The sequence below is a fragment of the Aquila chrysaetos genome, chromosome 7, assembly GCF_900496995.4.
Source record: "Aquila chrysaetos chrysaetos chromosome 7, bAquChr1.4, whole genome shotgun sequence".
Taxonomy (NCBI): Eukaryota; Metazoa; Chordata; class Aves; order Accipitriformes; family Accipitridae; genus Aquila; species Aquila chrysaetos.
In genome coordinates, this window is record NC_044010.1 from 21,540,913 (window position 1) to 21,566,311 (window position 25,399).

Sequence of the window (25,399 nt, forward strand, 5' to 3'; positions counted from 1 at the left end):
TCTATAACGAACATTCTTCTCACTTTGCTTGTTATAGAACATTTCCTTCTATTTTACTTTCTCCAGCTCTATATATCATGACAAATACCACCTTAAATCATAAAACAAGGTCCCACCCCTGCAACACATCATGAAAAGAGAACTTTGGCATAATGCTTACTGCATGTAAACTTATTAAGCACATCTTGGCTACTGATGTGCTAAAATATGAGAAGAAAAGAAAAAAAAGTTCTTTTCAGAAAAGGACAAGTCTTTGAAGATACCCTACATGCTTTCAGTTAGTCTGTTACTTGGCTCACAGCTCATCTTTTCATGAGATGCTCAGGAAAGTAAAATAAACATAAGACAGATGCAGAGAAAACAACTTCCAAGGACATGTGCTGTTTCTTGTATTCACAGTCTAAGCAGTCTCTTTGCATCCTGGGGTTGTAATGCTCTCTGGCCATCAGATGGAGATGGAATGTTGGTTTTAGTTTATATTTTATATATGGCTAGGCAAGCACAATTCAAGATTGGACCATACATAGAAGTTTAACAATTCTAACTTAACATAACTATAAATAGGATTTTTATTTGAAGGAAAAACTTAAAATGTGTTTTATCTTGGAAAGGTTGCATGCATTTTTTTCTCTGGGAAAAAAAAAAAGGCAAAAATAATGACTCGAGCTATTATGATGTTTGCATGAATTTTGCCTGAAAAAACAGCCAAAACAATTTGATGGATAAAAGCAAACCAAACCCAGCTGCTTCTGTAGCCATCAAATAAAGAGCCAAAGAAAGTGCAGCACAAATAACAAGACTATACAACTAGCTGTTTGGTAAATATCTGGATTATAAGTAAGATTCAACAAGTAGGACTTCTTTTCTGTTCTTGACAATTTGCTAGCTCAAAGGTATTTCAGAATTAGAGATACATTAGTTTGACTTCTCTTAAGAATAAATGAATTTAAGGCTGAAAATGCAAACCAGGTTCTATCATGCTTCTCCTATAATCTTGTTACAGTTTATTGAGGCATTCAGAGGGGACACAGATTCTTGGACATTAAAAAGCTGGGCAAGCAAGAAGAAAGCTTTATTTATGAGAGCAAAGCAGAAATGTCTTTCATCAAAACTGTCACTGTTAAAACCTTGCAACATATGTTACAACAACATTAAGCTTGCGTTTTATAAACTTCTCTACATTCACTTTAAGTGAATTTATGCACTGAAAGAGGGATATAACTCACAATAATAGCTTGTTAATACCGAAAGAATCAAGCTGTGTTTTTAAGAAGAACATTAAGCAGCTGTTTCCAGATGAAGGGAGTCTGTAAATCAGAGTAAATTGTTTTTATCCATGTTTGACTTTGATTAACTAAATGTTTTACGGACATAAAGACTTTATGAACCTCATGTTTGCTACAAAATTCAGCATGAATAACACTTTCATGCATTTTGTAATACAGATTCTCAACGTAAATTACAATATAAGGCTATGATGTTTAATAATCAAACACTGAGTTTGATTCTTGCCAAACTTCTGAGTTAGAAGCTATGCTAAAGGATGGCATAACTTTGTTAGAACTTTCCATTTTGTCTTTGCTGTGCTTTTAAGCTCTATTGACTGCTGCCTAGTGGAGAACACCTGAAAATTCAGAATTGACTAGGTTGAACAGTAACAGTGTGTTGCTACAAAACTACCAGTATGGAAACTTTTGTACAGCATGGTACAAACACAAATGCACCCACCAACTCACTGAGAAGAACTGGACCCCTATATATATACCTATAGTATACTAATTTTGAGTCCATCACACTTTCATATCTACTTACATATAGGTAATGCACAAATTATTCATACACCTCTTTTAGTCCTAGACTTCTAAGTTCCTAACCTAAAAGACTAAACAATACAAGGAATATAAAACCAGAACGCAGTAGTACAACAAGGTTGTCATGTATATGGGTGCTATAAACTAGCTTGATTTGGGGCTCACTCAAGTTTTACAGAGCTTTCAATTAGAAGTTTGATTACCACAGGGCTGAGTGATCTGCTGAAATTTCAGATTATGGACAGTGATTCTATTGTTCAGGGTCTGGGAGGGTACTTACAAAAGAAAACACTATGCATTTTTAATGTTTTCTACAAACATCCAGTTGCATTCAGTATCAAGGAAAGGATACAAAGCTTTCTCTTACACCCAGTTAAAGCTAGTTTGAATGAACAGGGCCTTTCATATGGTCAAAATGTTGGGAGTATACTCCGAGGACTCTTCACTTATTGATAAAGGTGGATTTTTTGTTTTGGTTGGAGTTTTCCGATTAGTAAAAATTACTCTTTGACAATTAACATGGATTAACCAGAGATATTTGTAGGTATAGGACAGGTGTATTTCGCATCTACATTCAAACACACATATATGTGTGTACACGTATATGTGTGTATACACATATACATACATATGTGTATATGTCTATATATATACATGCACACACAGTCTTACATAAAATACAAAGCCTGTGACTTGTTTCCTCCATTTGTTATGTGGTAATTACGTGTCCCACCAACAGCAGGCCACTAAAAATACGCTTAGCATTAAAGAACGGCATTCAGCTGTGCTAAGCACCAAACAACTCTATAGGTTTGGTATATGTTCACACATAGGCAGAGTTGCAGAAACACAGACCGTGACTTGATGAAAGAATGTAATCATTTCTAGGTATTCTCCTTTCTCTTTTGTAAATGGTTGCCACTTATACAAAGTACTTAGTATTATCACAGAGATTGCAGGAACTCTGCACTGAATACTGGGATCAGAGAATATTTCTAGACTTCCTGTGACACGCTTAACTACTCTTGAATTTGTACAAGCAGCAGTGACATCCACTCAGAAGAGCTGCAACAGTTGCTGATCTAAAGATACACTTTCTCCCTCAAAAGACAGCAGAAAATACAGATGCTCCTTTAAAAGAGAGAAGAGAGCAGTTACTGGGTAGGTTCTGCTCAGCACTGACCTAATGCTTTGAGAAGACCTACAAGCATAATTGGTCCTGCACACTCCTTCTCACCCTTTTTTATGATGAATACATAGTGCAGGAGGTATTCTACAAAACTGATGACAGCTCTCTATTTCGCAGGACAGGAAACTCACTTCCCCTGCATGTTCAAATCTGCATGTACTGCAGCTGAACACAAAACAGGTTCAATGGCTATTAGATCATTCAGTTAGGCTATTAGGTTCTTAAAAACACGGCAAGAAACTCATAATGCAGCTTATGTTGCAAACATAGGCTCCTTTCAGGCAAACCTGTTAATCTGCACCCTAAACACATTTTGCAATATGCTCTGTAGTATGTAAATTTCTACCCCAAAATATCCTGAGGAACACTCTGCTCCCACATCAATCCCTACAGCAATTCTCCATCTAGGCAGAATACCTTGCACACTGTGCTAAACTCAGTAGTACAGACTCACAGTAATCTCTGGAAATTCAAACAGCACTAGCATTTATCTGTTCTACAGGAACAAAACAAAAGGTGACAATACACTGGAAGACTGTCTAAAGGACTTGACTCTTGAAGCTTCCAGTGCGGTACATTCATTTAAAATCAATGTCAAATTAAAAGACAGAGGTAAATAAATTATCCTTCTGCCTTGTAGGCTCCTAGAAGGCAGTCGGGATTTCAAAGCAACAATTCCTTTGCCATACTGAAGAACTGACTTTCATTCCTGCTTGTGCCACAGGGCTCCTTTATAATGCTAGGAAACTTTTCACATTTGGCCACTAATGAAAATCTCAGTTTAATGCCGAGTGAGGCTAGAAGTGCTGAACTATAGTTGAGGTCAGCTAAAAACATGCTTGGAGTACACCATATGCTGTTGCAATGCAAAATGTTTTGATAAAAGTAAAAATAAATTGGGCCCAAGGTTTAAAATTAGCCACTGGATAACAGCGGGCATATCTGATTCTGTAAGTCTCATCAGTTATAAATATCTCTGTACCTCACCTCTCTGTGTCTAAAGTTAGGATAATGACACATTTTTATCATTGTGATGTTAAATTCAGTATTATTTGTGAAGCACCCAAACGTTACGGTTGAGAGCATGACAGATAAGCAAGCATGTGAGACAAACTAATAATTTTTTATTCAATGCAAGGTTTCAATAGTATGAATTTAATAAGACCTGGCACCACACAGCGAATAAAGAAGATAAAAAGAAATGTTGAATAGCTCCATGAAGAAGAGATCCTGTGTGTGACCAGGTAATTACAGCTACACTTTAATACCTATGCACAAGAGGAATAAATTTAAGTGACAGTGAAAACCTAACTTCTGACATTCCTCTTCTTTTTTTTAACACTGACTTTGTAAGCCTGACCTTCTTTTAAAACAGACAAAATATGTGTGTATATGTATGTGTATATTTTAAAACTGCAACACAGTAGCACAGAACTATTTCTGAAATTTTAAACTCAAATTTGAAAAAAAAAAAAAAAAAAAAAAAAAAAAAAGAAAGCAAAACCAAAACAATCTCAGAAAGAAGGGAGAAATTGGTGTTAATTTGCTGGGAGCCAGGATGCCAGCAACTCAGTAATCAAGGATGCTGCTCCTTGGCATTCATTCTTTGAATTGCAGAAAGTCAACACAAAGAGTCTTACGACTCTCATGGCACTTCCATCCTTTTGTATGATAGCTACACTATCTAACCATGTTATATTAACAGTGTGGACTTTATTCTCTGGATAGAGTGGCTTTTTTCCTAGAGACTATGGTTAATTAATTGGGTTTGTTCTGGTTGCTGGAAAGTTTCTAATTAGCTGTTCCAGAGATTTTTTTTGTGTCTGTCTTCCCTTGGGCAATTCCGAAACGTCTCTGTAGAGGCCTGTACGCTTGTCAGGTGGCATAGGGTCACTGCTTTGAGGGATCTTCCCAATGAGCTGATATCCATAGCACGCCTAACAATCTACCTTTACCTTACTATGTTTTCTTCACTCATTAGTTGTTCAATAGGGGCACCAAGAGACTCTTTTAGATAAAGATATATAGATATACACACATGCACACACATACACACCCATACATATATATACACACACACATACACATGCAAATACATATATATTTTTCAATATAATATAATGAGTAACATTGGTTACATTGCATAAAACTCAATACTGTTTATACTGGGGCTTCCTTCTGCAGTATATGCTAAAGCAAGGGCAAGCCTGTGAAACTGTGTTTCTGATAGCTGCCACACCCAAGAAAGGACTTGAAGGAGCACCACATGGATGTGATCCACGTTTACAATTACTGGCTGCTAACATCCAAAGTTTCTAAACTACTGACCCATCAGCTTGGGCAAATGTCTGCTTGGGCAAAAGGGTTTGCACAAAGGTTAGCCAGCCAGTCCTGGAGTTATCTAGGTGAAACGGACAGCATTTTTAGAAAGGCAAGCTGTGTGTTGACATCATCAATGGCAAAATGCAATGACACATTTTCTAAATAATCCTTTAAGAAAGACAAATTTGTAGGTTTCTCTATTCTAATTCATTCCCTCACCGTTGAAGTCTGTCAGAACAAGGATGGTGCATAAGCCCCTGTAAATATGACTGAGTTGTGCAAGAACAACAGTAATCCTTAGAATACACAATCTATCACCACACGCTTCTCCTGTTTTATAAGCCCCTGTACACATCAACCTCTTAGCAATATTGCATGTAGAAGAAAAAAACTGAGTATTGTGAATAGCCCTTTAGCAGAATTCATCCTATATAATACAACCGTTTCTGTGACGTGCAGTGCAGTACTATTTCTCTCGCTCTTCCACCCATGGCTCTCCTTCCTATGGGGCGAATGCCCCAAGAGCAAAGCACTCTCTCCTTCTACAGTTACAAATCTTTCCCTTCAAGCCTCAGGAAGGGAAACATAGCATTTTGAAAGCCAAACACTGTACCAGAAATTCCACCCAGTAGTTTGACCCCTCAAATAGAAATGTTGTTAAGTACTGCCAAAAAGATTCTGGTCTTCTATAATGAAAGGATATCCACTGATTGTGGGTAAAGCTTATGCTAAAAACCCAGATGCTACACAGTGGATCAGGCATCAGTACCACATGCTTCTGACTTCACTGCAAGTGCCCTATAGGAAAGCTATTTTTGCATTTTAGGGTCACCAAATAATAGGGTATTGTCAGAGGTCCCTATGCCTTGAAGTGGAAAGTGCTTTTTCATACAGCAATTTCACGTTGATATTTAACTTTGATTATTTTTTGACATGCACAGTAATGAGTCCACAGATCAATTATCCTTTAGATTATGGTGTTAAGCATATTCATTTTTATAATATTTTTCTAGTCAGACAGCTAGCTCACTTTGAGCTGAACACTGAAGACTTTGAACCTGCCTGACTTGAAAGAGAAAATAAAAAGACCATTTCATTACCACATATATATGCCTGTATAATGCTAGTTTATCAGAGCACTCACGTTGGGGTCAAGACTGGAGCTTTTCAGGGTAGTGAAAAACTGCAGGGATAAATAGGCAAATTTAAAGTACTGTTAAGGTAATTGTAAGAGAAGCCTTACCGTCCAGGTGACTTGAACCGTTGTGGGTGTGAGCACAACAGGATTATGCAGTCGTACAATGACATCTCCCAGTTCTTTCTGGACTTGCCTGTGATCTACACCTTGTGCTGGTGGGCTGATATCTGCCAGGCCAGGCACACACATGAAAGCGTTATTTTAATGAGAAGGGGTTTATATGGCATCAATAAGAATGACTGAAGAGCTTAACGACCTGATTTAAACACCCTTTACAGTACTGTTGTTAAAACAATAGAGTACTAAGGTTTAAATATGAGCTCCAAAGTATATCAAGTAATGCAAACAAACCATTCACCTTTAGCTGCTTAGGAAATAATGAAATATAAAGATTTTTAAATAAGTATTCAGACTTGATGGCGAAATTTTCTCAGATCTGGTAAGTGATGACAGACATGCAATATTCACTATTTCCAAAATACTCAGATAATAATATCGTTGCCCAGAGGTCTGGAACCAAATTGGTTAGTATAATTGAAGAAGATGAACAGGTTTTTTTTTTTTAATTTTCTTAGAGCATACATGACATTGTCGTTATATGTTTCCAAACTTTCACTAAGCTTCCCCTTCCCACATACCACGCACACAAGAAACCAAACACTAAAAATAATATTTTCTTCTGCAAAGCAAATTTTCCCTTTACAGACAGAGATAATGAAATCTAGTGAAAATATGAAAAAAGAATTTATTTATGAAGCCAAACCGATTCTGATCTAATAAAAGGCCAACAAAAACACTCTACCACAAAAATTTTCTCTTCAGGATTATGTCAAAGATTCCTTCAAAGTGTGTGGGGAAACTATTTCTTCTAGTCAAAATCTGAAGGAATTTGATCACTTAATATACATCTATGGAAAACTGTGACTCCATCTCTGGCACCAATTGTGGCCCTAGTACCTAGTCCTTAGGGACCACATTTGGTTTGTGCTATTGCATTAAACTGAATGAAGCTATATTACCTTTGCTAAATAGGAACTGCAAATACAAAATGTGTCAGAAAATGGAGAAGATGTGCAACGTGTCTTTTTACTGATAGTTCCTGGAAATCATCATTTTCTGCTACATTGCGCCAAAAGCAGAATGTTGGGCTACAGCTATCACCTAGCTAATATATCACTATAGCACATCCCTTCCCTTCAACTTAGACAGAAATGAAAGTACTTTCTAGGAGCCAGTGAAGTCTGGATCCCTTCAATGGATCCTTCAAGGATCCTACAATGCTGTTCTTGGTCAACAGTTACAGATGCCCTTACTATGTCAGTTGTCTATGTGGATTACATAATGCCTGTTAGAAATACATATACTGATTATTTCTGCTGGAATTTGCTTGTAATTTTTCCAGAAGAGGTGATTTGGAACACAAGCACAGGTTATATCCAAAAAGGCCTGATACATTATGGTCATGCCTGTCTAGACATCTGTGAATTCTGCTTGGTTTTCTCATGGGATTCACTAGCAAAAGACACTTTCCTTCTTTCCAGGTCAACATCATGTCCTTTGGAAGAGAATACATAGATAAAAGGTTTTTTCCCCCTCTGATGGTCTGTGGCAGGTACACCCACCCCGACAGGAAATGAAACTTCTCCGGGCAGGGAGAGAGGAAAAAAACCCCAAACCCTAGAGGCTGCGGGTTGAAAGCCAAACTGACCAATCCAACACACGTCAAGTACCTGGAAGTGTTGACCTTTTGGCCAATGGGGATTAAAATGACCACAGATCAGATTCAACAAGGGTATAAATGGGGCCCCGCCGGAGGACATTTTGAGTCAGTCCTCCTCGGAGCAGTGGGTCTGCAGTCAGGGACTCTCCCCTTGGGTGGGGACGCTGCCCTAGGTAACTCCTGCAGGTTGAGAGCCCTCATCTTTTAGGTGAGTGATATGCGCATTTTGAGTCGTCATTTCTAAACCTTAAGAATTCTTAAGTCAGCTGTGTAGTACTAATTCCCCTGACATCATTGAACCTGTGGTTCACAAATGTTATCGGAGTTCTAACTAACTTTTTTACTGAAGAATAAATCTGAGTTTTAACACCTGTTGGATTTGATTGTGTGAGCCTCTCTAACATGGTCTTAGATATGGGAGTGTGCAGCATGTGATTTCTTTTTATTTTCTAAATATTATTAAGAAGAAATAATAGTCCTCTTAAAAATGAAACATTTAAATATAACAACTGAGTTTGAATCACATGCCTCCAGATTTTGAAAGAAAGTAGTTTTTGATCATCAATATTTCAGCTTTATAATTCTGGATTGTTATGGGTTCTGAGCCACCAATAAACAATATTGCCACAGGCTTCTAATGCAAATGGCTACAAGGATCTCCAGAGGGAATATAATCCAACTATGGATGTCACTGAAGGAGCTTGTCTATCAAATTATGACTATTCAAAGTGACCAAGAAAGAGAAAGATAAAATAAAATAAATCTGTAAGACAGCAACTCAGACTGGTTTACAGGATGATAATTTATGCTGCTATCCACAAAAAGCTATGAGCCTTGGTACAAAATACCTACAGCTACCCATGGCTATATTTTAGGTTAAGTCATCCTGTGGTATATAACCAACAAAGTACCTATATTTCCTCAGGAGAAAAGACATTTCTACATAGTGTGTTTGTATGAACTGCATTTCATCATTTTAATGGGACATATGTTCAGAAGTAAGGGAATAACATGGGCTGATAACAGTAAGAAATGAGTATCAAGATGTACATGTGGAATTCTGTTTTCTCGTATGTACACTTGAAAACATATGCATATGTGATGCTTACAGTGTAATGTCTTGTAATGTCATTTCCACATTACTAGAAGACTCCTGGTAGAAAAAACAGTTGATCTATCTATAAGGATATTGTCAAATACTAAAAAAATAAAATCATGACTCAAGCAAAACTGGCTCAAGAAGCTATGTTCTGATCACAATTAAGAGGTCTCTAAAATTAAACTGGTTACATATTTTCTCTAACCTCTCTTTTATCGGCTTCCATTGAACTTGCTATTAGTTGCTAGTAATTTAAATTCCAGGGATAGAATTATATATAGTTTCTTTAAAGTGTTTCTTAATATGTGGCTTGGTCTGTTAATAATCCAAACAAGAAATCAACTCCTTTCTTAGAGTAATTACTGATTTCTCTGTGCTTATTTGATGCAAGTCATATAAGGTAAACATTCTGAAAGTGCCTGATTGTCTACTTGCAGCCCACTCCTGACAATATGCATAAAATCCTATTACTTGTATTTGTTGTAATTAACACCAGGAAATTAAAGGCTCAGCTATTAAAGCTACCACAGCCACCTGTTGCAAATTAATACTATATAGCACTGCAATAGCTGCGTTTTTCTTCCTCCATGACCACTGTGAATAGGCTTTCTACTGTGTGTCAGCTTCTTCTCTGAGCCTGAATTGAATTCAGGCATAATTAGAAATCACATCAAAACATTATGTTAATTTTCAATTGATTTTATGATTTAATTCTATTAAACTGCAGGCTTGCAAAGAAGCTATAAATCCTGTACATGTCTCAGTGTGTTTGACTGCTAAACAGCTTCTGGAAATGGAAGCTGCAACACATGCTGTAGCTAATTAAAAGACATGTTTTTACTGAAATCAAATTGCTTGTCAGTATGTCAGATAAAAAGTCTATACTTGACACTCAAATGCCAAACAAAGTTGTTTTTTTAACCAGGTGATAAGTTATGCAGACTAAAAGGCTGGTGCAGTGAAAAGCATAAGTCTCCCTATAATAATGGGAGAGTAAGAAAGAGGAGAAAACTTGTGATACTCCATGGATAGTCAAGCCATGAAATCCCTGTCCAACTCACTCCTTCAGCTTTTTGGGAAGCAGCTCTGTTTCTTCTTTTACAGCAATGATTACTATTTTGAGGGGATAATTATTAAGGACAGATTTATTCCGGAATAGACGGGGATCAGAGAGGCTGGTTGTGACAGTTACGTGACAAAAAAATACCACCCTACTCTTGTTTCTCTCTTTCCATTTAGGACCAGCAAAGGATCCAAACCACTTACACATGCAGGAGGCTGACACAGGATGCACTATCCACGGACACTTTTATAACTTCCATAAACAGAGACAGAGGATCTCATTCTAAATTAACTGTGAGAGAAGCTATTACTTTGGACTCAAAAACCCTATCATTCCAAAAAATTATTAATTCCTGCATTCCAACCTGTTTAACACAGAACTACACTCTTGAATGAAGTGTTCAAGCAATGTGTTGTCAAAGCCAAAAAAATCCATGCTGTGAAGAGAAATTTGTTTATGGCAGTTATACCCCATTAGAGTTTGATGTAATGTGAACAGAATTCAACAGTCAATTTAATAGCAATGGAGGATCACAGCTATCAATTATATGACCACCCTATAAATGAGGGATTCACTTCAGCCTTCCCTCTTGGTTTATGCCGTTGATTAATATAAAGAATTCAGAAATCTAGGTATGTAAATAGAAGACCCATACTTTCCTCTAGAATAACTTAAAAATATTCTTAGCATGTAGATGCCTTACTTTACATGAATTATCTGTCTAAATGTTGGACCAGATTAATCAATACACTACAGATATTTTGTGCAGTTCTTTTGATTAAAACTAGTGCTAAACATGGTGTCCATCTCTCATAAGCACTTGTTACTATAGTATATCCCTATTATAATAATGGAGAAGAAGTAAGGAAATGGCAAGAAAACATATTGAGGAGAGCATGGTATTCAGAGCACTTTTCTGAAAAGCCTGGGTAACTCACATTACTTTCAGTAGAAACCAGGCATCAAGGAGCACACCCAGTCTAAGTGAACTGCAAACCAAAAGGTCTACAATATAGAAAGGATTAAAGAGCTAACCTATCTCTTCTAAGCTCCAGATTGATATAGAAAACATTGGACTATTTTTTATCTTTATTGGTTAAGCTCAATTCATGATTCTTTCAGTCAGAGTGCTAAAGCCAAATGGCCACACTGACCTATTGGTCAACTCTCAGTTCCTTCTTTCTATTTTAGCTCAAGCACGTAAGCCTTAATAAATACTATTACCTTGTGTTCGGACAGGATCAGACATAGGGCTGGGATCACTCAGACCTTGTGAATTGATAGCTCTCACCATAAACAGGTAGATTGTATTGGGGCGCAGTCCTCTCACAGTGTAGAGAGTGGTCTTCACATGGTTAGCCACCGTTTGCCAACTGTTGCTCACAGATTGACTGCAACGAGAAGAGGGTTGAAGATTATAGACTAATGAAAGAGAAAAATAAAGAAGTGAAAGGACCTGCTTTTGTAACCCTATATAAAGTCTAAGTACAGGAAAAAGTAGTAAAAGCAAGGTAAAAAATAAAAATATTTGTTTCAGTTAACTCATCAAGATGGGATAAAAAAACCCCCACAGCTGTCAAAAGTATTTCTCCTTTCAGCAGCAGCAAAAGCTTTTGCTATCTCTCCGAAATAAATACCTACAAAAGAAAAGTGTGGAAAGCTGTAAAGTAAATTTGAATGATAAATAGACCACTCTTGAACATAAACCTTAGAAAAGAAAATCCTGTTAAAAGAGTAATTTTATATACTGCTAAGTAAATTATGTCAATAAATTGTCACTGGAAGAAAAGTATTCTCCTTGAACTATATTCATACCCAAAGTTACGGAAAAACCTGCTGAAAACATGCTTGTAAATGAAGGAAAGCATATGAATACTTTTCTGTCACTACATTTTCCATTGGACATTATTATAATTAGATTACAATCCACTGTATGAAGAGATTTCAAGTGTGACTGTTAAAACAGCTTTTAATGAAAATGCCTGGCTTTTGTTAAAGTTATTGATGGGATGCCATTAAAGCTTATCTGGGGTGAAGTATCACAAAAGTTTAAAGAGAAAATTTTATCTTATTGTGCTTTGTTGTATAGCATTGATTAAAAAAAAATCTAAATATATTAAAAGGAAAAAGAAACTGGAGAGCTACGAGTTTCATGTTTCAATTGTTTCAGTCATGTAATGCATAATGGATAAGTTCCAGAAAAAAATCCACAATCTGCACGTACAGTAATATTCTTTGCATATTAACATAGCAGGGTGAAGCATTATTGCTATAACTTCTTAAATTTGCATGAATTTTAATTAAAAGATGAACTAAATTATTTGTCATTTGTTGAACATCTTGATTAAGGAAAACATTTAAGAACATGCACATTTTTAAGCCAAAGAGTATATTACTGATACATGTGAGAGGTATGGCCCATGCTTAAACAAACTTGCTGAATTGGAGCCCAGGAGTTCCTTCACATCATGTATTAATTGCTGCTGTGTGGAAGGGAGCAACTGGATTCTCTTCAGCCTCAGGCTGCAGTATGAAATCCTAAATTATCAACACTACCTTTTTCAGTTAAAAGTTTTAATCTACCTAAAACAGTAAAAAATAGAAATTTTAAGTGCTTTGACTCTTTAATATGTGCTGCTTTAACAAGAACAGGAATTCAAGTATGCAGAGAGGCTTCAGGATTATCCATTTATTTTCAGATTATTTGTACTCTGATAGTCAAGATAACACTGGCCCGAAAGATTTGACCTGCAGTATTCCCACAGGAAACTCACTGATCATCAATGCTAAGGGAAAAGTAACAAATAATGACTGTATTGTCCTGTTATATTCCTGTTGACCTGAAGAAATAGTTAGATGTTCCTCTAATTAATCACTTAGAAAAAAGTGACAAATTAAAAAAAAAAAAATCAATTTGAAAAGTAAGAATCAATGCCTGCCACAGGAGTTGAGTCTTTTAATGGACTTCTAATGATATGTGTAGAGTCTAAAAGAACACCATAATACCAGGAAAACAGCTGGTACCAGGATTCAAGCAAAATTAGAAAGGAAGGAGATTAAAAGTGGAATAATTCACATACCTAAAAGCCTCAATGATATATGCACTAGCTGGTAGGCTTCCAGGGGTCCCTGGTTGCCAGGACAGGGTGACACTGTTCTTAGTAACATCAGTGACCTGAGGTTTGGATGGTGGCCCAGGGAGGTCATTTATATCATAATTTTTACTGACTGTTGCTCCACCGGATTCTGTGAGGGGCAAATACAAAACAATTACTTTTTATCCTTGATTGTATAAATTTGATCAAAGTAGAAGATTAAAAGGAAAAACATGCCAAACATCTGCAAAATCAGCATAACCAATGTTCTTAATCTGTAAAGAACTAAGTCAACAATTGCACAACCACACACATTTTTGGATGAAGAGCTATCGTTCTTTAGGTATATACTGAAAGAAAAAAACCATAAAACTCAAAAGGTTATATATAAATATATAAAAAAAGAAAAGGAAGAATAACAAAAAAGCCCAGCTTTGCTGAAATTTACATAAAATACCAAAACCTCAGTTACTAGAAGGCCGAGAAAGTTCCTATATCCAGATCAACTCCAGTACTCACAGAGAGCACATTGGACTTTGATAGGCCTCTATGTAGGCATAATAGTTTCCTTGCCCAAGCCAATTACTGGACAAACCCATAGTTTATTAATACTCCTATTCAGAACAGTTATAGCATACCTGTGTCAGTGGAGGCAAATACAAATTGTTGCAAAGTCAATGGGCAATTAAAGATAATAGCAATGAAATACAAGGTGTGTGAAGGAACCCAGCCTTCCTACCTAAAACTTCTCCATCTCAATCCCAGCATTTCTAGAACAGATTATTTGACTCAGACTGCTCTAACATAGTCTACACATTCATTTTGTGCCAAATGAAAAACAGCCCCTGGACATCGCTTACCTGTCACCTCCAGCACAGCACTCCAAGATGTCTCTCCACTGGAACTTGTAGCAACGCAAGTGTAAGTCCCAGTATCGGACAGCTAGACATAAAAATCATTTAAGGGCAGTTTTAACAACCTTTTAGAATCAGCTGACTGAGTTTATACTTACTTTCTTTTTCTAAATGTTTCTTGGTAAGAATGACTTAGCCTACTTTTTACACCAGACTAGAGGGCACTGGCCATTTTCAAACAATTGTTTAATGGTGGCTTACTTTTAGAGAACTGTAATAAGATTACTTGCTTCTAATACTTTTCTAATTCTAATTTTCATATTGTTAATGGTACCAGTACAGCATGTAAGTGCTACAGAATGGATGTTTTAGACAGTATCAATCTTTGTATTGGTTACAACAAATAGAGGTGAAATTAGGTAACAATATAACAACAATTAACTGCTTAGAGGATGAAATCTCACTGTTGATTATCCCATGATGACCCAGAGATACAGTTTCCAGTGCCAGGAAGGCTGTTAAATCATCTTAGACTCTTATGACAGATGAAGTCATTTCTATACAGGCCACCACACACACAAATACTGTTGCTGAGACTTTACAGTGGTTCTCTCTACACAGACAGTCCTCCAAGCAATTCTCAAATGCCAAAATTAAATCAGATCCTACACCATGCTTACCTTTCTTCTGTTTCACATGGGATTTTACTTCAGGCTTGCAAGGCACTTTGGTAGCAAAAAAAATACATTTGTATAAAACCACTGTGATTCCCTTGTCAGTTCATATATTTCAAATTTATTTGGGGAAACTGTTTTGAATTATATTGTCAATATTAATTTCTTTGCTGTATAAATTGTCCTACTGGAAAATTTGCCAAGTGTTTTGCTATTCCTTACTTAAATTTAAAGTAAAGATTTCTGAGACAGGAACTAGTGAAGACTGCAGGGATGGATGGAAAACGGTAACTTTACAAAGCACGCTTTGCTTTGTAACTTTACAGAGCAGCCCTCCTACCATTATGTATAAAGCATGGTAATCTGGAGATGGAAGCAGAAGAGGGACAGTGCTGACTCTAGTGATAAAAGAGAAGAATTATATTCACCACCAGATGACTTGACAGAAATAGGACTGCATCCAAGAAGGTGTATTGGACTTTAAGGAATTGTAATGGGTTTTCTGCTAAATACAGATTGGCACTATAGCAAATGTGCTTATACCTCACTCTTCAAGAAGAATATCAAGCCAAATAAGTGAGATGCTCTTTAGATTACTTGTTGATATATAATTTAATTGATTTTTAACTTTGTCATGTTTTAATTTTGTTGGTATTGTCTTCAGATACACTGGGACTGCAGTGTACCATTCTTAGGGCAGGAAGCAACTGATTAATGCCCATTCAATTGTCTGAATGAGCATAACTTGCATTTTAGGAGATGTTTTTTCCATGAAATACAAGCAATAATTAAACCCCTCTGAAAATGTCTCAGAGATTCAAAATACAGAGGTACTGCTAATGAAATGAGAAAGACTCTTGAAAGGAGACAGATTTTCCAGAGGAGAACACCTTATAGCATTCTGAAGTGTTTTATTTTGCTTCTTCTGAGCTTTTATTAAATATATAATTCTTCATTATGTGATAATGGAGAATATTTCTCAAGGCTATGGTTCTCAGTTTCATTTGTGTACTACTGTGACAGATGGTGTATGGCATACTCAATGAATTATGTGGTATACACAACAGAGCAACTTGCAGAAGGCAAACTCAACGTATAAAGCAAGCTGGAGATAAGCTGCCTCTTGCAAGTTATGGTGAATTATCTAACTTCCAGACTGTGGATGGATTAGATACAGACATAGTGTATTGATAATTCAATTATTTATTTTTTTTTTGTGCTATGGAAAAAACAACAGGGGTGGTGAATGGAAAATCTTTGCTATTCAGTAAAATAAACAGTTTTCTTCCTTAATTAATGCAGGTGTCTAAATCTGGTGTGGTACGCTTCTACGGAGAAGGGAGTTTTCTGTCAGTGTTGACCTGTCTGAAAGGGTACTGAGTGAGTGACGTATATGAGTTTTTAGTTGTCTTCCTCAGGGCAACTGGGAAGATTGGCTCATCAGAAAAAATTCTATGTTCATGTACGTGACTGTGGCCCATGGTTTACTGTGACTGCTGCAGACTCCTGAATAATTTGATTTACACATAAAAAGATAGTTAAATAGCAGAAGAGGATAGTCCTAAAGGTTTAAATAGTAGTGGCTCATCTTTACCCGTATCTTGAAATCTTTTATGATTGCAATAGTGATTATTATTTGTGACAGGAGGAGAAGGCTGAGGACATGTGGGTGATAAATATTAATTTGTTTTGAACTTGGGTATGTACGTGTACTTGGATGTATTTCGTGGCCATTTTTTGCTTAGGAAGTGTTGCTAGTCCTTGCTCGGGTAGACCTGAGAGAAAAGTTAAACATTCCAAATTTAAATACATATTTAATTCATAAAAATTGCAAGGTACAGGAGAAAACTTATTTTTATGGTTGTGTTTTTTATTCTTAAGTCTGAGTCAGTGCACACTACTGCAATCGAGGGGTTTATAAAAAATGTCTTTCTGAGCATTTAAGGAAAATTGGTTACTAGTGAATGAGCCACTTAAGGATCAATAAAAGCTTCATATCTTTCAAAACCACACTCACTACTAATACTGTTTTCTTCTCCCCTTGCAAGCAATTTTTTTTCCTTTCATTTACAGACCTTGTGCCTCTAACAGCGAGATTAATGCACTGGCATGATTCAGAACCAATTTCATTGTTTGCATAGCTGCATGCAGACAGGTATCCCAGGAGCTTCTGCCTCATGGACACTCCACAGAAGCCCATCATCGATGCCTGAAAGTTTGTTTGAAATCACTAAGCTTCCACCTTTAATTGCTGCTTTCTAACACTACTGGGGAATCTTGACTATTCAAGCGCACTCTTTAATCCAGCTCTACAGGAAAAATGCATTAACCTTCATGGCCTAAACCTGCCTTCGGCCCAGGGAGGAAGGATAAATTGTTTACTCAAGGAAAGCTAGCATAAATTTTTTAATAAATTCCATTTTGTTCCAAGGAAGTTAACAATTCATCTACAATCACTGATGAGATGGTATCAGAAAACAAAACTGCTCTTTATGTCTTGTCCTCAGTAGCTACGTTTATTGACATTTTTTTGGAACGCAAAGCTAAGTGCAGAAATTACTGCTGATGAAATTAAATGGTTTCTGAAATTGCCTTCACGTTCTTGACAAATAATTACATTTACGTTACTATTTTTCCATATACATGCTTGTTCATGTGCACACAATCAAATGCACATTTTTACCTTTGAGCAGGGAAAAATTAAAAGCCCAAACAAAGATTAGCAATGCAATGTTTAACACCAAAATCTGACATTATGCTATGTGAAATATTATAAGATTTCTTTGTACTTTTAAGATATTGTATTATCTTGTGTCAAAATGTAAATATTATGATAGGCATTTGATTTTGAATAGAAATCTCTCTGCATATGACTGCATGTACGTTACAGTATTAGTTGTCTTCTCCCATCCGCAGCGTGATGGAACATCTCTAGCAAGCATAACACTGGAATAAATCAGCCAGCTCAAGACTGCCAAGAATCACTGATGGAGAAAGTGCATGGCCAAACCCTGATGAACTCCAGAATCACTTGTGAGCACAGTAGCTTCTTGGAAAATTAGGAACAGGTGTTGAAAATGAACTGCTCTAAGTTTTAGCAGAGACAACAGGCCAATGGCTTCATGATAAGACCGACTGAAAAGATAAGGAAGGCCTGTCCTTTTCATGTCTGTCCATCCCCAACTCGTGTTTTATTGCACCATAAGTAAGATTTTAAATACAATTCTATGTTTAGGGAATTCTAATAGAAATATCTGATGCTAGTTTGGCTCTTCTTTCCACACCCCACCCCCCCTTCCCTACACAATGTCAAAGAATGAAATAGGATGTGAACTTAGTGAAAATTTCATAGTAAAAGAGACAATTAAGTTAATTTTGAAGACAACAGACAGCAAGACAGCAGAGCTGCTTGAGGCACACATCAACAGCTCAAGACTAGCCATGTACCACTTGTAGCACTTGTTTTGTTATTGCTACTCACCCGCAGAGTTTTAATCTGAAGCGTCCCCTGATCCTGTATGGATGTTCGAGGGTCTCTGCCCAGGAAAGTGAATCCTTCTTTTAACCAGCTGATGACAGGAAGGGGGTCACCAGTTGCCTTGCATTTCAGCAGAGCTGTCCCATCCACTGCCAGTGTCTGATTGACCGGCCCCTGGAGGATGATGGGTGGAGGCCTATCTGTCAAGACTAAACAGTGACACATGCGTTGGCATCCACACCTTTAACGATCCTCTGCTGCAGTTAGCCCTTTCCTTGACGCAGTACCAATTTCAAGAGACTAGTTTAAGTTAGCCTCTAAAAGGCTAACCATTATTCTGGAATAATAAAACCATTATTTCTGGAACACCCACAGATACATGTTAACAATTAACTGGTATATTTGAAAAGCATTTTTGTAAGAATTTTATTTGACCACTGCAAGATAACACCCAGATATATAAACTTCTGTTAGCAAAGACCATCAGACTCATGTGATTAAGATAGGATAAAAATTAAGACCTTGATGGAGAAAAGAATTGAGATACATCTCTTATTTCTTCCAATTTAGGAGAGCACTTAAAGCACATGTTTAATGTCACATCAAAACATGTTTAATTGCTTACCTGATTTAGGGCCTAAAGAGAAAATCTGTTAAAGTTCAAAGTGAAACACCATAGCCATTCTAGCATGGGTACTAACCACATCCCCCATTCATGCTCAACTTGCAAGTTTTCATCAGCAGAAGTATCTAACAGTAATACAAAACATTTTCATAATCTGAGTGATCTAAATGACTGTACCACTCTTTTCAGTGGAGAAAAGTTCAAACTCAATCAAGCCATTTAACAGCTTACTTATCAAATAATTTCATCACCTTTAAAAGCCATGAACTCTTTTAATTTTTTTCCCCTACTAATTTACATTTGCATGCTTGAAGTACTGCTTAAAGGACTCTGTAACCAGTGATTGAGTGCATGGCTGCGTATAAACCCCATTCCATGACCGGTGGGATATCTTGAAGATGAGGTAAAATGCTCATGTTCGCTTTTCTTGAAAGACCAATTTTTCATAAATAATTCTGCTGTTGAACCTATTCTCTGAGCCATCTGTTAAGCAGCAAAATAGAACTTTTTTTCTAAAGAATGTGTTTATACAAAATGAATGTTAAATACTTGAATATAAACAAGGCTATGACTCCTGCATAAAATCAGTATAACAGAACTGAGAATTCATTTTGATATATTTACTAGCCACACTGCTGCTTTAAATCTTTGAACAACTGAACAATTATATGATTGGTATTAAATATTGTAACAGGCAGGATTAGCTCCTAAACCAGTGTAAGTTAGCCTGCCTGCACCAGTGTCAATGGAGTTTGAATCATTTATTCTAGCTGAGAATCTGTTTCATTATAGTCCATACACAACACCTGACTCTAACAATGAACGAAAATAAATTATTGTGAAGCAATATGGTTTCTATTTGAGCTGTTTGAGATGCAAACCTCTGGAACCTTCAACAGATCCAAAGTGCTTTCATTATGCTATTTAACAAATAAAAAATATCAGGGAGATGTTAGTGGTACATTTTATACCTAAAATTATTGTTTCTGAAATGTTAATGTTGCAAAAATACTACCTAACTTCTTTTGTTAACAAGATACACAAAGGATAGAATCATTAGTATTAGTAGTACCTTGGAGTGTGAGTTTATGACATTTATTGAAATTGAAACTGAAAATAGAAAGCCAATACAGATTATTTATTAACACCAGAATGTGAAAGCTATTTTGGATATTCTGAAATATCACCCACTGAACTCCGAGATATGACAGGAAACACTATATTACAAGAAAAGAGAAAATGTAATGCATTTTCACCTTGATATGAAATTTTTTATGTCATTAATGTTCCTTATAACTACACAGTTCAGCCATTTGGTAAAATAAAAATTGATCTCAGCTCATATGTACTATCAGCATACCTTCAGCACGAGTAGTATATTAGAATGAAAACTTAACTGTGTAAATTTTCCTTTCAGTTTAACATAAAACAGCAAATCCCAGTTTTCTAGGTAGCTAAAAACTAAGGAAAAAGAATTACTTAAGTTGTTAATGATTCCATTGCAGTTATTTGCTGCATCTAATTGCCTTTCATATGTGTAGCAATGCAGGTATTTTCAAAACCTACTGCATTACCGATATTGTTCTTTGGCATGTAATTAGTTTTTTTACAGCCCAAATGAGCAGCTCATAATCCTTTAAATAGCTCTGATCAATAGTGTAATTGAAAGTCTCCTGGCCAGAAGGAATCTTCATTTTCAAGGGTGTTATGGGTGAAAGACCACTACAGGTTTCCATGACACTAAGGCTAAAGGTTAAATGAACACTTAGGGTTTCCACTGATCTGTGAACGACTGTATTGTCTTCACAGCTATGACTTGTAAATCTCTAAAACGTGTATACATGCTTGTGTTCCTACTAGATAGGTCTCCTCATTAGTAAGGATCCAAAACTCCCTTAGAGGTTTAAAAAGATATATCATAAGCATTCTGAAGAACAGAGAGATAATGAAAAATATCCACAAAAAGGTTGGGGGTTTTGTTAGTTTCTTTTACAACATTTTGATTTTTTATTTAAATTTTACATTGTTTTATCCTAGCAGGAAACTTTTATATCTATTCCACAGAGACATTTTGTGTGGCTAAAATATATTTGCATAGTAAAAGAGAAGTTGATTTCAAAATTAATTTAATTTTAAAAAATGGTTTTGAAACTATTTGCCAGCAACCATATATTCACATATTCTGGTAACTGAAAAGTTATTAGATTCCTTTTGTGATAAAATGCTGATTAAATTTTGAGCAAAGTATCAGAAAAGAACAAAATATATTTGTTAATGAACAGTTTATTCACTACAAATGCAATTTGGATTAACTGAAATGATGTTTAAATTTGGGTGGAACTTGGTCAAATTACAACAGGAAATTAAAATAAGAGAATAACAAAATGAAGTCTTTACTTTGGCACTTCCAAAATCAACATTTCAGAAGTTTTCCTGGTGAATTAATGGGTAAAGTTAGACACAAGTCACGAAATTCTCATGATGAACACTATTATGATAGGGCAGGGTGCTCTCCTGAGAGGTGGAAAAGCAGAGACCAATCCTTCCTCTGTCTTTTTTTGTGGAAGAGCTTCACAGGAGGCTGTGATGTTGTTCTGAATCTCTCCTGTTTGAAACTGTCACACTTGCTATAAAACATGTAATATAAATTTGATGAGGGATAGGAAACATGGTGGGCAGATTTGCAGATGCATAAACTGTGAGTGATATTAAATTCTTCCAGGAGGATTTGAGATATACATACCCCAGAATATTCAATAGACCTATAGTAAAAATATTGCAGAGGAGTTTGGGAAAAAATGCCTTAAATGTCTATTCCAAATCAGTGGAGAGGGAGATGTTGAGGTATGCTGCCAACTCCTTCTCTTTTTTTTTTTTTTTTTAATCTGTTCTGAATTATCCTTATAGGTCCAGCCTTTCACTTTCATTCAAAAGCCCAGAAACATGATCTTTTTAATTAATTTAATATCCTAAAATGGTTCGTTCTTATGTTGCCAGAAAAATCCACTGTGGGAGGTTAAACTTGCTCCTCCATCCCAATACTCACCCTAAACAGCAGCTGCTGGGTAAACTGGGCAAAGTAGGCTGATCCTATAGTTGAGCATGCAATGATCAAAATTTTTATTAATAAATATTAATAATTACTACATAAGGAGAAATTGATATCTTCTTCAACATATTCTGTACATGATGGATAAATTCATGGAACAAATCATTAATTGTAAACTATTCTTTTTGTCTTGAGCACAGACATAGATGGAAGCATTTGGTTTATTTGCATGATCTGTCATTTTAAGACTGTGAGCTGCATATTCACTTCTTGAGTTTCAAGGGATTGCTAAGATTGTCTCAATTTTTAAAATTATTTTGCTTTTCCAGATGTGCGTTAGACAGTGGATTATATGATAGCCTTTCAAGAAAATACAAGATTTGAATTTCAAATACACTGAAGGCTCTTAGCACAGTCCATAATCAGCAAAATTATCACTCAACTCAGCACATTTCATCACAGCTAGTAATCTCTTCTCATGTGAACACTTGAGTTAAAAATATTTCCAGTAAAGACTTGTAAGTGCAAAAATGTAACAACTGAAACACTGCTATATATGGTATAATTAAGCACTTGTTTTTCTGCACATGACATATGTTTTCATTCTGTATTGGAACTTCAATTGGATCTAAATTACTCTGGATCAAACAAAAATGTGTTCAAAATGAAAAAGATAGCTTGCCACTATTATTAAATCATTAACCAAACAGAAAAATTCTGGGCTATGAAGTAAAACTGAAATCACCAGCCAAAAACTAGAACACTAATGCTTAAGTATATAGCTAGCATGCACAGTGTTTATCTATTATTATATTTTTAAAACCATTAAATTAGATTTCCCTACTGAAAAATATCATTAGCTTCCATAACTTCTGCTCAGCATCAACCAAAACAGATTATTTAGACATTTATGGTTAACTTCCTAACTGAAAGCAATTAAAAAAATATCTGTGATTTAATGGTACATTTATTTATGTAATCCCAGTTCCACAACATTGTTTTAGCACTTTTCTTCTGACTTCACCTGCCCTTTGACTCATGGATGAAATGGGATTTCTATAAAGCAAGCTTATATTATTTCATAATGATCATGCTGACAGTGGGTTCTGGAAAGCATTTGAAGAACGCAGGCCTTGCATTCCTTGAGCAGCAGAGCCACCAGCTAATGCTTTCTCTAGCAATGTAGAATGCACACCGCCTTTAATCAGAATTAATTGTAGATGTGTTTGCATTTTAGTAGGGACACTGTTGTGAGCTTTCTGTTGACGTGTTAAATCAACTAACGAAAGTTCCAAAGGGGTCAATTAGGATTTATTATTTTTTTTTCCCCACACACAAGAAACAGATAAAGATAGACCACAGGCCTTGTCTGTCAAAAGGAAGAATTCCTTATCACTAATATCCTTGAACCTGATTTGATCGACTCAGCCCCTGTTGCAGTAAATCTGTACAGCATCAGCAGGTGCAACCCTTAACAGCTCAATGTCCTCTTAGCCAATGTTTGTGTGGTCTATTTATTCCAATCACCATGAAGGCACTGACTTAGGCAGCACTATGGACAGATATTAACAAATACTGCCTTTCCATTAATTTTAAATGACCTTTTAATCCACACTTAAATTTGAATTGAATGAAAATACATCATTTTGTCACAGACCATGAGAGAAAGGACATAAAGAGATTGCAGAGAAAAGGTTAGCCTTTAGTCTCCAGAAACTACTTGTAAAGATGCAAGGATAAGGCAGAAATTATCTCCCCTTGTCATAAAAATATAGACAGCTTGTGGAAAACAAAGAAAAGGCATCAAATTAATGCTCAAACCTCTATAACATGAGCCTGAACCTCTCTACCTGTCACTTGTGATGAATATGCTCTTGTGAAAAGCCAGATTATTCAGAATTAGACATCTTTTCAAACTTTCATGGTGCAGGCAGGTCTCTAAGGGAACAGTAAAAGTAGACCTCTGCATATAACAACAGTTTTAATGGCAAAAATTCATCAAAGTCTGTCAGGAGATATTTAATGAGTCAGTTAAGATAAGGAATAATGATGCTGGGGAATGCCACAATCTCCTAGTATAAAAGGAATTCTGTTGTTTTCTTCACTAACATTAAAGGATGCAAACTGCCTTCTATCCACAGTGGGATGAAGAAGGATATCAACAGGATTCCTGACATATGAAAAGGATTCATGTTTTGAGATGGAGTAAAGTAAACTTCAAGGCAAGATAAATTTCAAACCCAAAATTTTGAAATGGAAAGCATCAAGACACATCTTGTAGTGCTTTTCCTCTCCTGAGAACTCTTTTCTACCTATGTCTTTCCATTGCTCTTTTCGCACCTAACCATACTGAGGAATTCTGAGAACATAGCTCTGAGGTAGGTGCCTTATTCACACAGGGACTAAAGGGCTACATGTTGTAGCTGTTCTAAACCAACAGTATTCCAGTAAGTTCAAGGCAACTATGTTGATTTAATTGAGCTAAGGACACATCCCCAAACTAGCTGCCTAAGATAATATTGAAGACTGGTGGGAATTGAGCTCCATTTTTCTGCACCCCAATTCATTGCTTTAATCACAAACCTATTCATTCTTCACAATGTTTTTTTTGCAGTCCTATCTTAGCTCTAGTGAACTGAGCAGCTTCCTTTCTCACCAACCCTATTCTAAGCTGGTTTGTCCCTTGTTTGCATTGTTAAGGAACCTCCAGAAAGCAAGCAAAAGGCAAACTTTTTGCCTTTTTGATACCATATAGAATTGCACAGAGACCCTTTTTCATTGTATTTTCTGTAGAAACTTGTCCACTTACTTATATGAATTATGTGATCTCATATGCCTTTATTTACACTGCTTTTAAAACACTTTTGACAGGAAAAAACAATAGGAATTTCTATAGCTTACCATCAGTAACCTCCAGCTGAGCCTTTGCTAAAATGCTTCCAGCAACCGTCAGTGCTTGACAAATGTAGTAGCCTGCATCAGACCGCTGAATGTTGGTAATAGTGAGGTCTCCGGTTGGTGACACTGAATACCTGCTGTTGGGTTGGAGAGGCTGGTTTGGGAAGAGTAGATTCTGCAAAGACAATTCATCTCACATCAATTCAAAACACAAAAGCACCACTTTTCCCTCAGCTAGAGAGATGATGATTTTTCCTTAAAAGTTCTATATATAAACTAGAAGAAAAAGTAAGTGTCGTTATGACTTTATGAACACATAGAGCT

The 25,399-nt window shown here is 36.2% G+C and overlaps 1 protein-coding gene across 16 annotated transcripts in view; it reads right to left on the minus strand.

The window, feature by feature from the left end:
• Window positions 1–25,399, minus strand: part of ROBO2 (roundabout guidance receptor 2) — a 952,677-nt gene that overhangs the window by 80,153 nt on the left and 847,125 nt on the right. For all 16 annotated transcript variants that reach the window (XM_041124896.1, XM_030020184.1, XM_030020193.1 and 13 more), the window contains 6 exons: window positions 25,079–25,250; window positions 18,507–18,712; window positions 14,358–14,439; window positions 13,483–13,648; window positions 11,627–11,793; window positions 6,566–6,687 (listed from right to left, as the gene is read on the minus strand). In XM_041124896.1, the coding sequence (XP_040980830.1) occupies window positions 6,566–6,687; window positions 11,627–11,793; window positions 13,483–13,648; window positions 14,358–14,439; window positions 18,507–18,712; window positions 25,079–25,250 (915 nt within the window). The remainder of the gene's footprint in view (window positions 1–6,565; window positions 6,688–11,626; window positions 11,794–13,482; window positions 13,649–14,357; window positions 14,440–18,506; window positions 18,713–25,078; window positions 25,251–25,399) is intronic.